The 17,564-nt window shown below is 42.0% G+C and overlaps 1 protein-coding gene across 2 annotated transcripts in view; it reads right to left on the bottom strand.

Moving 5' to 3' along the window:
- Positions 1-17,564, bottom strand: part of CREB5 (cAMP responsive element binding protein 5) — a 381,586-nt gene that overhangs the window by 13,409 nt on the left and 350,613 nt on the right. For both annotated transcript variants that reach the window (XM_023753829.1, XM_006088753.2), the window contains one exon: positions 807-1,130. In XM_023753829.1, coding sequence (XP_023609597.1) covers positions 807-1,130 — 324 coding nt within the window. The remainder of the gene's footprint in view (positions 1-806; positions 1,131-17,564) is intronic.

Here is a 17,564-nt window from a genome sequence, read left to right on the forward strand (position 1 = left end):
CCCTCATCCACTTACTAAAACTCACTCGGGTACACGGACCCGCCTCTCCTGTTGGGCTGGGTGACATAATGTCTGCCTGGTCCCCCAACTCTCTTTCAGTTGAGTCTAAATGCTGGCTTCCTTTCTAGCCACTCCTGGTGACTCCCACCCCCTGGGACTTGGCCCTTCTCTTGAACTGATGATCTACAGAGCTTGGCTCTCTGTCCGCTCCTCCAACGCATTTCACAGTGGGCGGGATGACTCACCTTTCTTCACCATTTACACAGCACCTTATGCCCCGACATCCATTACCGAGCCTCTTTGTCTGCCTGGAATTGTTACTCTTTAGATTTTTAGCATGTAATGTTATTTAGAATATTGCCCATTGTATTTAACTTCCATTTTACAGGAGACAAAATGGAGTCTTTATAATGTTTTGAAGCACTGTAGCTAGAACCATAGTTAGCATTAACCTTTTTTCTCATTCTTTATCCACACCTTTCTTCACATGCTTAAATTCTTCCTACTCTTCACATCGATAATACATTTTTAGGGTTAACTTCGTAACACACTGCAGAAAGAGATTTTGGAGAACTTGAAGTTTACATTGGTCACTGGAGTTGAGAACTAAAATTTACTGTATTACTTATAGAAACTATGATCTGGTAGTATTTTATGGGTAGCCATTACCTCCTAGGAAATGAACAAAGCTCCCCCGAGTGTCAGATAGAACATCGGGGCTGGTCAAACAAAGTTGCTGCCCATGACCCCTCATAAGAGCTTGTACTGTTAACAGGAAGGGGGAAGAGATCACAAAAAGGGTCTACCTGTGCTTGGTTGCCGGAGTGCAGGGGTGGGTGTGGCGAGGTTTGGTGATGTGCTGGGTGTGCATGAATGTGGGAGTGGGAGTGATGATGCGGGTGGTTCTGCTGGTGATGAGGCTGAGGATGGGGGTGGTGAGCTGGGTGCTGGTGCTGGTGTGGGTAGGGGTGATGGGCTGGCAGTGTCTGGTGCTGATGTGGGTGGGAGTGCATGTGATGGTGCGGCGTCTGGTCCTGCCGGGAGCCCATCATTTCCATCATGTGTCCCATGGTGTTCATATTCCCATTTGACATGGCAGCAGGGTGGTGAGTCAACGCGGCCTTCAGCCTCTGAAACAACAAAACAAGAGGGGACAGTTGAGGTCAGTCATGTACACAGTGGGGATTCTGAATCAAAATGACTTGTGTTTCCAGTTCGGTAACATTTTATGGTGCTAGTAGTAACACTGTTTCACTGGTAGCAATTTGACTTTTATATTAATTTCATGTTTTCATATATAATATGGTAGGTCTGAGGGCCAATGCCAGTCATTAATGACCATTTCACAGCAAATGAGCAGGATAGCCTATCAAGATTTAGACATTCTACTGAAACATATTTCCCATTGTCCATATGTTTATCATGTCCTATTGACAGCCAAATACAAGTAAAAACCAATTAAAACCATTCACTATGATAATGCCACTGAGCACAGGGCCCAGCTGATGTGGCTCTGCATTTTGTAAAAGTCACAAGAATAAAATGTTTTTGCCTTTCAAAAGATTTCTCAGACACAGAAAGGAAGTAACTACACGTTTTGAAATATAGGAACTACTAATGCTATTTAAGTTTCAAATTAGATTATAATCCATCACTTTTGGAGGCAATATATAGGTCTTTTCCATTTGTTACCATGATATACTAGTAACTCATAGTCCCTCCATAGTCACACAGTAACAATCTTTTGACTCCGGAAGGAAGTGAGCAAAGTTGAAAGTTGAAGATTACAGCTTCTCTGATGCCACATCAACAGGTCTGTGTCTAACACAAAAGCATTATGTATTCACCAGCAAACAGACATGCACTCGAGTAAGCAGGGCTCAGCCAACTTTTTCTAAAGGGAGTCAGAAAGCAAATATTTTCATCATTATGCCTTAGGGTCTCCTGTCATAAGACTCAACTCCACCCTTTGAGTGCAAATGCAGCTGTAGAAGGTATGTAAATGAATGATCCTGTTGTGTTTCCAGTACAACTTTAGTTAGGGACAGGAAATTTGACTTTCAAAGGATTTTCACCTGACCTGAAATGCTTTTCTACTTTTGATTTTTTAAATTAATTTAAAAAAATGCAAAAACTATTGTTAGCTCCTGTGCTGTGCAAATTAAGTCACGGGACAGACTTGGCCCATGGACCATCATTTCCTGGCCCTGATTTAAAAAATCAGTTGGTAATCAGCTTCGTTGCAGTTTCTTGAAAATTGTTTTTTCTTCTATACAGACATTTATCATCATATCCTGAGGGGCCCCGCGTGCTAAGTACTGTATAATACAGTGACTGCTTGGAAATGTATCTTCTGCAGAGATGATAATCTAGTTGGCAAGCTCACATTGGCTTCATAAGGTATTTACTAGGGAGCTAAAGTTCTCTCCTGATTTGTGTTCTTATCTGATTGATAACAGTGGGGTGTGAGCACTGTGGAAAAAGAAGAGTCAGAGTCATATTTAAATGATCAAAGTAACCACGTTGCAGCCCTGTACAAAATTAATGATTCTCAACTGGTCAGAGTAAACTATTGATAAATACCAATTCTATCCATCAATGTCTTTACTTAAACATAAAGAACCTCCACTTAAAAAAAGAAAGGGGGTGGGGCTTGGCAGACCTATCTGTTACTTATTGAAAACATTTCCTACATCCTCATTCAGTAACTACCGAGCCCACTTGCCTCCTCTTTCCTGAGCAATAGCTATGGACCTTGATCATGGAAATCCTGAAGAAGTTGTTTCCTGAATTCCTAGGAAAGATTAGATGCTGGATACTGGGTTTGCTACTAATGAACGAAGTGAACTAATACTCCTCACCTCCAATTTTTAGAAATGATGTCATTGTTTTAATAAAAATGCTCATTATAAAACATTTAAGCAATGCTTAAAAGTACAATGAAGTCAGCAACAAGTGAACCAAATGCATTGTTTATATTTTGTGGGAGAACAGCATTCCCGACAACTCTCTGTATGCACATGTAGATGGAGGAACATGGAGAATCACTTCACACCAGTGGGATCATGATAGCATGCGAATATATATATATAAATTTATCTTTACTGTTGAAAGTATTACAGATGTCCTCTCTTTTCCCCCACTGACCCCTCCACCCTGCTCCTGCCCCCTCCCCAGGCCTTCACTGCACTCTTGTCTTGTGTTCATGGGTTATGCATATATAACATGTGATTTTATAAGCTTTGGTTGAACATAGCATAAGCAAAAGAAATGAAGATTGAATTAATTGCTGGACTGCAGATATATATATTATACCCCAAGACAAGTTTCTAAATGATATTTCCAAACTTAACAGTGAATAAAATCATGAAAAAAGATAATGAAATAATTGTTTTTCTTTAAAATTGACATATTAGATAATATTAATGGAGTTTCTAAACTATTCTTTGTGACTTTATTATTAGATAAATATATAGTTGCACAGTTAAAAAAATCAACTATTACAAGAATATGAGATGAAAAAATAAAGGCACCTGCCTACTGTTCTCTAAGCCCCAGTCCTATTAATCAGAAGTAACCACCGTGTATCCTCAGACATTTCCTTGGCACTTATAAGAATGCACTAGTGTAAGCCCTTCTTATGATACGTAGTTTTGTATCTTGTGTTTTTTTCACTTTAACACTATATCTTTGACATCTATCTACTAGTCATAATGGCTGGCATTAATTGAGTACTTACTATATGCCACTCCTCTTTCTGTCTTTTACAAGTATTAACTCAACTAATCCTCAGAACAACTCTGCAAGGCTAAAAGAGAAGCTAAGCCATGTGCCAAGTTCACACCACTAGAGGGGAGAGAAGGTGCCAGAAGTCATGCCATGCACACTTTGCCAAAAACAGGAATAAACTGTGCTACGCCACCCTCCCACCCCCCATCAAAAGGAAAGGCAGAAATAAGAGAAGGGGCTAGACAAGTTGGCATGAGGAGACGTCTTTGCTGCATGGTTAGCAGTAGGCTGTGCGTGTGTTCCCCGGCACACAACTGGAGATCAAGATACAGTCGTTTTGAAACTTGGCAGTGGGAAGGTAAGAATTTCCAGGAAGCTCAGATGCAACAAAGGATTATCTAGGGCGCAGTATGATCACCTCCCTTGTTATGCTTGTGAAGAATGAGTGTATTCTTATATTTCCCCCTCACAACACAGATCTGATAAGGTCTCCTGTCCCTGCCCTCACTCTGTAACCCTTGGACATATAACACTTCTATGTCTTTCTAATGCTCATGGGATGAATGTCAAAGTCCTTGATGTGACATATGCACAGGCACTATAGTGTGTGGCTCTGCCTTCCCAACAGCCCTTGCTCTTCCCACACAGGCCACACAGGCCTTTGCATTTGATAGTCTTCTTGCCTGGGATGCTCTTTCCCATTCTTCAGACATTGTATAGCTCTCAGCTCCAGACTCCTCCTTAGTAAATTCTCCCTGGTCTCCTGGTATAAATCAGACGCTGTTGTTACATGGTGCAGTAGAGCTATATTCTCCTTTTTAAAATTCAGGTTATGATTTTGAGAATGATTATTCAATTAAGAATATCTGTCAGCCATTCCAGATTGTAAGCTTCATGAGGGCAGGAACCACGGTGCAGTTTGCTCAGTGCTAAATCCACGGCGTTAGCACAGAGCCTTATGCACATTAGGCTCTGAGTTCATATTTTTGGAATGAATGAAACTTCCTGAGGCTTATGATGCTGCTGCGGCATTTTCAACTTGGATCACAGCAAGTGGTATTTTTATGGGAGGACGAGTGTATTAGTCAACGAAGGTGAGCAGAGTCAACTACGGATCATGCAGGCAGCTGGGCTGTCAAAGTACACTGTCAAAGGACTCCCCGCTCCACACCCTCCCTGCCTTTTAAAGAATGATAACAGAAATGAAAGAAAACATAAATAAACAAAAGAATGCACATTACCCTCACCTTGATATATTCTCCCTGAAAAAGTGGCATGGAAAATTGAAAAGATATGTAGGAGTGGGTCACTATGTCATCCCTTCAATGCTACAAACAACTCTTCCACCTTTAATTAGGAGCAAATGGAGCCTGACAAATAAATACTATGCACCAGATCTTCATCTCTCAAATAATTAGCTTGTGCTGTTAAGGGAAATTACTTGATTGCCTCAAGTCTATTCTTGCATGTTTCACGCCAAGACAATAATCCTAGTCAAGCTTATAACATTCCATTTAATTATTCACTCAACAAATATTTACTGGGCACTGAGTTAGGCATATCATTATTTATTTGCCCACTACATGAAGGAAATGGGAGACACATAAAAACCAAAGCTTTTTCAAAGCAAAGGAGAAAAAACTAAAGGTTTCCAAGCACCCCCCCCCGCCCCCCGCAGAGAATCTCGGGACTTTGGGTTGAGTCTATCCTCCAAGCACCAGCCTTCATCTTTGAAGGAAAGCGGTGAAGATAAATGATCATGGAGCTGCTCTGCATATGCCACATTTAATCTTCTCCATGTCCTTTCTAAACAGTCTGAGGCACTTCTCAAAGTCCTAAAGAGCCTACTGCTCCCCTGTATCCTGGTGCCAACAAGAGTCACTGCACTGGAAATCATTAAAATATACCAAATACAGATATCTGTACCCTACTCGCTTAGGGATGATAAATGAATGGTAAACGAGTCCAAGCTGTATTCTGCAGAATGATTTTTCTTTTTGAAGCTGAACTGTGTCTTGTTTTAAATAACATTCTACCCAATGCCAAGAAAAGGCAAGGGAAAGAGAGAGGGAAATTAATGAGCAAATAAACATATATTTTTCAGCTATAAAAACCAGGGCTATTACTGAGGTGTGACTGCAAGAAAGAAAAAAAAATGGTTCTGTTTACTTTCTATGGTCCTCTACCACATCCATTTATGTGAGAGAGCAAATCAGGAGAGACAGCGAGAAGCCTGACACAGCTGGTTTCAGTCAGAGGGGTCATTTTCATTCTCTCTGTGTATTTTACAAACCCCTTATTCACTGATCCGGGTGGGAGGGTGGGCCTGCTGCCTGGGATCTGAGTCCTGGTCAGAAACCAGCCCTCTATCTCCGCCCATACTGTGCTTGGCCACTGCCATGAGAGCTCAGCCTCAGCCCCAGCCCCTTTCTCATCTCCAGCTTAGCTCAGCTTTGCATGACGGCACATTGTGGGAAGCCCAGGTACACGCTCTCATCATTACGACCACATGGGTACATGCAGGTGGGCCTGCGTGAGCAACCTGCACATGACACGCCCACCCATGTCTGCCCCAGGCGGTTTATCTTCCATTAACAACTCGCTCTCGCCAATTAGAAACATTTGTGAAGCCGTGGAGACCTTTCTCCTCCATCTTCAGTGCGGCCCATTGCTTATGCTTCACAGACTGAAAGCCAAGACGAATTCAACATTTGAAATTCATTTCGGTGGGGGTGGGGGAGGTGGGAGCATTGTTTCTAGAAAGGTTTTAATTAAAAATGGCTTTTGGCTTTTCTTTTGTTCCAGAAAAAAAGATGTTAATATCAAAATGTAGTGTTCCTGAGTTGACCACAAGGAAGAGAGGCTGTCTATATAAAAATAGGACAAAATCTGTATTTGTAATTCCTTTTGCAAAAGAATTGCTATCAGTGGCTTCCCTAAGGTATTGTTGTACATGTGATTTCTTCTTGCTTTCTCTCCCCTTTTCCCCCAACATAGTTGGTCAATGATGTGAGACCAGAACCTCCACTGGAGGTGCACTGGCATGTCAATGACTACTCACTTACTCTGGGTATCAAGGATTTCTGAAACTAAGTCTCTGAATTAGTGAGAAAAAAACACCCTGATATTTATCCACTGAATTTTATGATACATGACTAGTCTGAATCGCAAAATGCTTCCCAATCTTGAGTAAGCTACTCAAGATTGAGTAGGCAGAAAGAGAACAGTCCCATGGTGCTCTGGGACAGTTACATAAACTTGGAGCTTCATGTTGCCACGGTAACAACAGTTTTAATGCCCAGGTTCACATCTGGGCTTCAGGATGTCCATTGAGTATGATCGCATCACCCTGACAGCATAGTGGATCTTAAACTCCACATTTATTTCAGGATCATTATTAAGATAATTAACTAAAATCATACCTAGCTTACTCAGAATAAAATGTGCTCCTTTCAAAATTTTGGTGATGTAACTCAGTTCTGATGGTTTCACAATTTAAGTATATTCATGTGTCACTTAATGATATGGATACATTCTGAGAAGAGTGTCCTTACGGTGATTTCATTGTGTGAACACTATAGAGAGCATTTATACAAACCTAGATGGTTTAGCCTATTAAACTTTACTATATGGTATAGCCTATTGTTGTAGGCTACAAATCTGTACAGCATGTTACTATGCTGAATACTGTAGGCAGTTGTATACAATGGATGTATTTATATATCTAAACATAAAAAGGTACAGTAAAAATACAGTATAAAAGATAAAAAATGGTACAACTGTATAGGGCTCATACCATGAATGGAGCTTGCTAAGAAAAGTTTTTTAAGATCTCAATATTTTACTTTTCATAAAAAGCTTGTGTTATCCTCCACCCACACAGTAATCTCTGTCCCACGGATTACTCTGAATGTCCTTTTCGTTAATAAAGTTTTTTATCCCATAATGTTTCCTCACTTCCTAGAGGAGGAATCAAGTTCAAGGTGGTAGAGCCAGACTTCTAAACCAAGACTTCTCACTCCAAGCCTCCTGTTCTTCAGAAGTTCCTTGAAACAATGACTTCCTTCTTTATTTTAGACATCCATACAACTCACTTCTCCAATAGATTCCTACCTCTTAGCTGACATTAACACAGATCTTCTTTCTGATGGAATTAGGAGCTCAGCATCCTGTCCTCATTTTGATAGACAGATTAAGACACATAGGGCCAAGAGGGTTACTTATCCAAAAATCTAACGCTGTTTTTTATTAGAATGAAGACTAGCACCTGCTCTCACAACAGCAGTTTGTTCTGAAAATCACTAAAATGTACAGCCTCTTACAATGCTCAACATCCTGCTGAATCAAAAAAGACAGTCACTGAGTCAAAGAGATGAAGGGACGTGGTATCTGAAATAAAACAATTCTCTCAGTGTGCATTCATTAGTGTCTTCATTTAACAAGAATAAATTGAAGGCTCACTCTTGCAGAACTGTAATTCATATATGTCTTAGCTATTAATACAGAGTGGTTGGCAAAGAAATTGCTGCGCTTTGTCTGTGGGGTTTGTTTTGCTCTTTGCCACCAAAGTTGAACGTATCACCGAGCACTTGGGCCTGCTTTACCTTATTTTAGAAGCTATGGCCACAGGTAGACAATGGGAGAGGGAATCTAACCTGGAATTCTTTTCCTTGCTTAAATTAGAACTGTTGAGGTGCCACTTTTCCTACGACTCTATCATCTTCCTGCTGGCTTAGAACTAAAGAGAAAATGCAGAAGCCATAGCTATCAACTTGTATGATACAAAGTTAGTAGAGATAGTTAAGCACACCAGATGAAGAATCAGCACTCAGAAAGATTTTGGGCAGACTAGTATCTAATCTAATCTAATCTAATCTAATCTAATCAGACAAATTTAATGGGGATTAGTGTAACATCCTGTGCTTGGATGTTACAACCAAACAATGCACAACAAACATCCGCAAGTCCAAAGGCAGCTCAGGGAAGACAGAGCTTGCCAATTATGTACATACTCGTAAGAGAGGATGCCGGGATTTCATGTGACTCTGTAAAGCCACATTCTGTGATTGATGCACGTGTCCAAACAGCTGATGTGACTTTGCAGCTGCATCAAGGAAACTAGATTAGAGAACTTAAAGCAACAGTGAGTGAGTCCTGTTCACCTCTGCACCAGCTCTGATGTGCACTACGTAAGTCCATGTCCCCGCATCCCGGCCTCCCACCCCAGAGACCTCAGTATCACGTCTAATAGGTATTGGATTTTCTCTATGGGAGAATCCCAGTTTTCAACTGCTGGGCATACACACTGTTACCACTTTTCCCTCTGCAACTACACTGTTATGAACTTCCTGCATTCATACATATTGGCATGCTGGCCTGACTACTTCTAAAAAGTATTCATTATCTTTTTAAAAATTTTGATAAATTGATCCATCCAGTGGGTTCAACTGATGGTGGTGGTGATACTGTTTGTGTGTGTGTGTGTGTGTGTGTGTGTGTTTAAGTCGGGGGGGAGTGCCACCTGGGTGTCTGTTAAGGGAGATCTAAAAGGAAAGAATTAGGGTGGTAGCACCCATCAAATATCAGCTTTTAGTTGGAACCTTTTCTTGGGTCTAGTTTTTATTTATTCTACCAATATCTCCATACCCAGGTGAGATATTGCCAGCATTCATAGTTTTAGGGTCCCCTGTTCCTGTCTGGTCATGGAACTCCTTAAGCTCTAAGGCATGGCTTCAGGTACTAGCTTGGCCCAGGCAGATATTATATCCTTCTGGCTGGTTTCCCTGGCAGTTTTAAAGGTGCTGAATACACAGTGGCTTAGAATAAATATTTGTTGATCGCCTGCCTGCCTGCCGCCTGCCAGTCTCCAGGAGTGGTGCCTAACCATGGAACGTCTTTGAAGCTCAGGCCTATAATTTTCTCCACAGAAAACTACACCTTCTGGTGGTGGTTGCAGGGAGAATAATGCCCTTTGTCTTGCTAGCAAACACGTCTCACCCCCCAAAACCCAGCACCTGCAAGCCTGGGTAATTTTAGGTGAGGGCTTATTTCCAGCTTTTATAGAAGAAGCAAGTTCTATTGGAAAAAAGTAATCCTTTGTTATTTTATTTTGGACGAGCTTTTAATCAGAAACATAGGCAGTAACATATGTTAGAAATATACATATGAAACACAGAACTTTGCATTTATAAGTCACTATGGAAAATCCATGTTAATGCAACATTAAGTTTGGGATTTTAATTGCACAGAAGTCAGGAAACTCAGAGTTCAAGTTCCCATAGCAAACTTTGCTCCTCATGTGCATCCCAGGACCCCTCCTGAGTTGGGTGACCTAATTATTTGGCAAAAAATGGTGCAATAAAAAGCGATGGCTATATTTCCCATCATCTCAGACAAGATGGACAGCGGTCAGCTTTAGCTACATGAATTGCACCCCTTTCAACGCATAGCAGTCCTTGGTGACCATCGTGATGGACAATGCCACTGTCGTGCCTGAGGCAGGACCCTGTCTCAGCAGTGCCCTGCTCAGGTAGAGCAGCCAGGGACCACCACGTCACTGGGTCCTCCAATGGGTCCTTCCCCACACGTTCTGAGGGCAGCTGTGTTCAGTTGGCACTGCTTTCCCTCCCTGAAACCCACTCTACCCCCCGGGGGACACCTCTCAGAACACAGATGCTCAAAATTCTGGATCTGAAAGTCTGACTAAAAGACCCTCAGGGGACTGGAAGAAGGACCTTCCTGGACACACCTCTGCCTGGTCCCAGGAGACCTGGCCAGGACAGCTGGTCTATGTGGTCGCCTTCCAGCTTAGCTCCAGTTGTTGGGAGATAGCAGGATGTGTGTCTCTGTTAGAGACATTAGGTGTCTGGCCAAGGGAGCCTTGAACTTACTCAAGTAAAAAGGAATCTACAGGGGATTCTCTCTACCTGTGGGTAGTGGACTGTCTGAAGTGTAAGTTGTCCTGTCCCTTGGTATCTCTATCCCAGTCTGTCTAGCATGCTGTGTGTGTGTGTGTGTGTGTCCAGTTCTGGTTTTCTCCTGATTAAATGGTCTGTCTAGCATGCTGTGTGTGTGTGTGTGTGTGTCCAGTTCTGGTTTTCTCCTGATTAAATGGTAATGGTACAGTCTGCTTCCCCATGGTCCCCTCTGCCTCTGTATATGACCCCTGCCTGAGTCTCCCAAAGTGTATCAACACATTGGGAGGGAGAAGAGAGGAAGGGGGAGGGGTTCTGGGGAAGGGGGAGAGAGAGAGAGATTGTAATGAACTCTAATTCTGAAGCGCTGCCTAACTTCTTGTTTGGGCTTTGCTGGTGTCAGTGGCCCCAAGTCATTGGACCAACAGCCAACTCGACTTGCTGTGATGGTTCTGTGGTCCCGTGAGAGAAGAGCTCCAGGTCTGCTGGGAACAGGCTGGATTACATGGAGTTCAACTCAGCGGCTGTGTGAGAGCACAAACAGCACATCTATAAATAGTCCCTGGGCTCTCAGCACACTGAGAACCCCCGATGCCACTTGTGAGCTGGCTGGTCTCACTGAGCAGGAAAAACCTGTGATGGAGGAGCCTCGCCATTAATAAAAGCTTCTATCAACAGCACTCTCTTCGGGATTGTAGGCCAACCACACAGAGAGAATAAAGCTGTGCTTGGAGAAGCCAGAACAAAACCTTTTAAAAAAAATCCTGCATGTCTACATTTAAGACATTTCCAAGAGGAGCCACTTATAATTTTTGAAGAATCTGGAAGCTTGTGTAGAGAAAGGAAAATGTTTGAATCGTGCCCAAGGAGATGACGGTGCAGAGCATTTCAACTGAAAAATGAGTAACAACTTCTTTCTGAGCTGATGCTGGTTCTCACACGTGTTTTAAAAATTTGGCTAATAACTGGGCAATGAAGAATGTCAAATACTCTCTCCTCTTTTCTAGTTTCAGAGTTCTCTCTGAAGTTTTCCCTTTTTGTTTCAGGAGGTATGACCAACAGAATGCATTAACTATTTGGCACATTTTTCAGAGTGGAATTACAGGCCATGGCCAAGCTGTCTTTTAACCTCTCAGTTTCTATTGTCTCCATGGTGTACAATTCAATAAGCCAGAGGTCTAAACCTACAGTTTAACTGCCTACAACGTAAGTGATGGGGGCGGGAGGCGGGGAATGTGCAACCATTTCTTTAAATCACATTGTCACAACTGAGTACCATTCTAAAAATGCCAAACAGAAAGCTTTTGGGTTGATTTATTAATTGAAAATGGCCTGTCTGAGAATTTATCTCCTAACAAGCTTAAGATATCATTTCATGATCTGTCTTCTTTTTCAGCTTCAGCAATTTCTTTTCTGTCTCCAGATTTCTCTAAAGCAACTGCTCACCAGGAACTGACAAGAATATAGCAGCTTGCCCTAAATCAGTACCTGCCTTCTAGAGAGAGCAAAGTGCTTGGCAGGTAGGAAGAGTCTGAAGCAGGTGATGAAGACCATTCCCCATGTTTCAGAGATGCAGGAAATTCCTGTGCAGAAAGGTTAAGTCACCTGTGTGGGAGCCAGTGAGGAGCAGGGATGTGAAGAAGATGTTGGTTGTGGTGCAGTCTGACAGCTTGCCTGGTTAGAAGAAAGATGGTGGGTAATAAAGTGCATGGTGGAGAAGGAAAGAAGGAAGGGAAAAAGCAATGAACAAAGGGAAGGGAAGAAGACATGCAGGAGAAGAGAAAAAATTTGCAAAGCAAGTCAGCTCTAGCTGAAGGTGAAAAAAACATGCTCTACCCACAGGCTCAGATATTGTACTTATCCTATATAATAAAGTGGTAAAATGCAAATAGACTCTCACTCCATCATACCGTCACAAGATGGCTGCACCCACAGCAGAGGCAGGGTTACCGTAATGAGCCATAATGAGCGATCAGCAGGGACCTGAGGCTGTGTGGCTCCAGGCAGGGGACCTGAGGCTGCGTCCCCCACCTGGTGGTGCTTGATGAGGGACCTCAGGCTGCGCCCCCACCCTGGCATCAGGCTGGGGGACTTGAGGCTGCGCCCTCGGCCCAGCGGGGCTTGACAGGGGACCTCAGGCTGTGCCCCCCACCAGGTGGGGCTTGACGGGGGACCTGAGGCTGTACCCCCAGCCTGGGGGCTTGACGGCGGTGGGGCCAGCTGGGTCTGGATCTCCCCCAATGGGGGTGGGGCCGGCCAGGTCTGGGTCTCACGCGATTTCGAAGTGCATGCAGGTGGGCGGGGACTTGACTCTGGGTCCTGTGGTGTGCCCCAGACTCTGACAGGAGGAAGATTTTCATATATATTTTACTAATTTTCTTTCATCTCTGACACTTCTATTATAGAGAAAGGGCAAATAGCAATATTAAAATATTTCCTCTAATTAATTCCCTTTTAATGTGCATGAATTTCGTGCACTGGGCCACTAGTTAATTAATAATGAATGATTTGGTTCATTGTAAAAGAGAAGTGAATACAAGGTTGAGTCAAAGTATTTCAAACACAAGAAAAGCTCAATTCCCCTTTTTAGGGAATGGTTCACTCCACCCTGGTTTCCAGATAAATTCATCAACAAAAGGTATTAACAAGTATTTTTTTTTCCTTTCACCAAATGCCAGCAAGAGAAAGTCTGAATTTGGTGTGGCAGATAAGGAAGGAACTGCATCCTGCAGGTTTGTTTTTTACATGAGTAATATTGTATATAGACATTGCCCCGCTTCTGTAAGGTTTTCAAACCAAGCGTGGTTAACCAGAGGCTAACAAAATGGTTAACCAAATGTGTCAGCTGCTAAGCCAAGTGGAAATAGTGATGGCAGTGCAAGCAATGGGGAGTAGTTCTCCCATTTCTGTGACACATTCCACCCAGCATCCAGGCTGACTGGCCAAATGGCATCATGTTTAGAGAACATGTTTAAGGCTGTGGACTCACAGAGGGGAAGCTCCTCTGACCAGGGGAAGGGCTATCTGCATTTACTGACTGCTTCTCCTGCAAGGCACATGTTGCAGCTCTGGGTACCGATTGAGACATTTTTTCCAATGTGTCCACATTATATGAACTCAGCACTGGGCTGTGGTCTTAGTAACTGATGGGACCAAATCCATTGAGTGGGGATCTTTTGAAAGTAGGAGATAGGCTGTTTTGCTTGGTACTATTTCAATGCCTGCTACTCCCTCCTCTTTCGTTTCTTCTACTCAAAAGTACCCCTTGATTTCCTTCCAAAACCCATTCGCTATGGGAAGTGTATCATTATTAAGCTTCCTTGGTGGGACACCACATATTATAGGCTTTGCCAAAGAGGACAACTGTCAGTAGTTAACTTATTACAGTTGGGTAAAATTTGCTATTTAGGGAGGACTATATTTTTAAATGCACTGTATTGACTTATATTAATTAGTAGCTCAAAATCCTTTCTAGAAGTAGGATGGATATATACTAAAATTCAATGTATATATACTAAAATTCAACAAACACACAAACAAAAATATTATACTCCTCCAACCAGTCCCAACTATTTTCTCTACAGGGGAAAAAAGTCTTTAAAATCAGATTCTAACAACAGAGAATACATCTAAGGTTGCTTTTGTTCAATCTATTAAAAATCTAAAATTCAATCTGTGTATATACAGTGTCGCTTCCCTTGGTTTTCTTATATGGAAGACTGTGAGATGTAAACAGAGGGGCAGTGGATGGAAAGGGGTGTGTCCTCATTCTTTTAAATCTCTTTCTTTTATCATCCCAGGCTTTAAAAAATTTAAAACTAGTCTTAGTTTTTCACTTAGAGATAGTGTGTGTAACACAGGATAAAAATCTGGAGTCTAGGAGTGTGTATCCGTGATCCATGCTGATCACACTGGTACTTATGACACTGGTATTCATTTACCATCTGAGACAATAGTCACTCTCCTCTTTAAATCCTAATTTTGGGCCTTGGTTTCATGTGCAGAGATGGTAAGTCCTCTGAATGCACTCTTTCCACTTCTCTTTGCTTATTTTTGATCTGACACAAAATTCACGTCTCTGTAATATGAGTTGTCAATTAAGTATATTATCAACAGGGTACCACCACAGAGAACCTTTTACCGGGTGCTAATATGGTGTGGTGTTTCCAAAGCACTTGCCACTCCAGCTCAATGAATGGGTCTGCTGGGAAGACTGATCTAGTTTAAAATGGAGACACCCCCAGTGGAGTGTGGAGATAGGGCTAGAAGATCACCAGCCTAGTTGATTTCCTTGTAAATAACATAACTACCCAGGCAAGAGGCAAACATCCTCTGTTAAGTCAATTGTGATCACTTTAGGACTTAATGATTATAGACTAATATCAGCTGAAATCCACAAATCTCATGAATCAGACTAATGATTGTATTAAATGATTTGTGAACTTAGATTTAATATTGTTCTGACTTTCAGAGCTGGTTCAAAGAATACCAATAAAACATCAAACATGAACACGAACTCAACGCAGTGCTTATGTTGCTAGTGACAGATAGAGGTGGATTCTGTTTATTCTAAAAAAATAATGTTGTCGGGACAACTGAGTGAGACATTTCAAATGCAGTTTAAAGTCATACTCGTTAAGTACAGGAGGAAAAACAGGGAGGCTACCATTTAGAGAGATTAACATGTCAGATGCACATCTGAGATTTCTACACCCAGTGCTGCCAAAATATATGCCAATTTAGGAATACAGAAGACTTAAAGTAACTGAATCGTTCACTCCTATAAGCTCTTGGGGAGCATGAGTGATGTGCAGCTTGAGCTCTGATGCACTGAGGTAGGTCATTAAATGTTCCATGACATTTTTTTTTTAACCAGAAAAGAGTTTTACTCTGGCTCCACTTCAGCTAGGCTAATGGCAGGGTCCCTCCCAAAGATTCCTTCTACCCTTCCAACTGGCAAACACTTGCTTCATTTCCTCCTGTAGGATAAAGATTATCTAAAATGACTGGCTGAGTGTGGCAGCTCCTTATCCTGCAGCCCCTGGTGTTTGGGGGAAGCTGCTCATTCGTTCACCATACATTTACTGAGCACTTACTCTGTGCACAGTAAGAAATCAGAGACGATACTGCTTATTTCCAAAAAGCTTGACATCTAGTAGATCCCACTGCCTGTGGGGGGGGGGGGGAAGGGGAGGGCTGTGACATTGCAGATTAAATGGGTTATTTCTAATAGATATTTAGATCAAGGTTAGCATGCTTTCATCTGAATTAGATACTTCTGGGGCTCTGCGGTAAACTAGCATTTTTAGATTGCAACATATAAAATATATATATATTTAACTGTGGCCCAAACTGAGACTTTTAGTCATGGTTTAACTCCTGTGGTTCTCAACTGATGGTTATTTTGACCTCCAGCAGACACTTGGCAATATCTGGAGACATTTTTTATTGTCATAACTTGGAGGATGAGCTACTGGACTCTAAGGTAGAACCTAGAGATGCTGCCAAATATCCTGCAATGCACAGGACAGCCCTTCACAACAAGGAATTACCTACCTCAGTTAATAGTGCCAAGATTGAGAAACTGTGCCCTACCCTGACAGCCAGGTTAACTAAACCATGATTAAATGGCATTTATCAATCAATTGTTTATTCTTATTACTTTGAAAGAGACTATTGTGATGTATTAAAATGGTCTGGTATAAAAATCCAAGTAAATAACCAAATATCTTCGGTGTGACAGTTTTTACCCTGCCCTTATTGAAATTTGTCAGCTCACTCTGGCTCACAATGGCAGTGATAATGACAACACTGCTAATTTATTTTTCTACAACAATCAGCTCTAGTAACTGGTAAAGTTTTGGACCAGAATTTACTTGTTTATTACAATTTATTTCACAGAATAGAAAACTGAGGGTCAGTGAGATCAAAGGCTATTGTGATCATGTGCCAAGTTCAAGGTTGAAGGTGAATTAGAATTCCTGACTCCTGACTGCCAGTCCAGGCTTCCTCTGTTACCCTGGAAACTACTCTGGGACTCAGCTGCATCTTGAACATTAAATAAGAAACAGAGATGACATCTGAAAGTGCTAGCAGCCCCCGTGCTGTGTATTTTCTGTGGCATTGAGTCAATGTGTTCCGGGGTTGGCCTACTTCTTGTCAGGAGCTACAGTGACAGTGTCAGCCACTGTGCCATGGGGGAACCAGGGCAGAGTTTGTTATACCCACAAGCATCTTGGCTGGATATGGAGGCTCCTGGAGGACCTCCCAACCTAAGAGGCAAGGGGAAACCCTGAGACCTTTGGGGAAGTGTTATCAAGGACATACTGTCCTTTACCGATAACAGCTAGGGTACTTCTCTTTTCCTGTGGTTTCTTCAAATGGTTATTGGATTGTGTTCTGATATCTTTCAAATAATTCCGGTCTTGTGAAGATATTTAAAGGGAACTATGTAAAGCTCCAGCCCTGGCATTCTCCTCTCAGATGCTTTTTAGATTTGCACCTGGAATTTGGCCTGCACGTAGGAGAAGTATATACTCCACTTGTCTGTAGAAAAGTCATAATGATGGAACCTACATTAGGCCGTAAATGTAACCCTTCTACTTTCAAATAATCAACTCCAATCCAGAGATTCCAATTAGCATTCTCATAAACCTGTTAAGTAGAAAGACACAACATTGATTTAGTCAATAAGGGTGGCTGACATTGTCACTGTGGCTTCTGTCTATAGAGAATTTCAAGAGGGGGGCCTGAAAATATGGAAATCAAAGCAACTGCATAACTTCCCCTTACTTCTTTTCTCCTCTCAGATATTCTGCAAAACAAATACAAGTATATGTCAAAGCAAAATTTAACATTGTTTTTTTGTTGTTGTTTCATGTGATGTTGCTCATTTTCTTTGAAAGGGCTGGTGGGAAAAGC

Source organism: Myotis lucifugus, unplaced genomic scaffold, assembly GCF_000147115.1.
Source record: "Myotis lucifugus unplaced genomic scaffold, Myoluc2.0 scaffold_52, whole genome shotgun sequence".
NCBI classification, from domain to species: Eukaryota; Metazoa; Chordata; class Mammalia; order Chiroptera; family Vespertilionidae; genus Myotis; species Myotis lucifugus.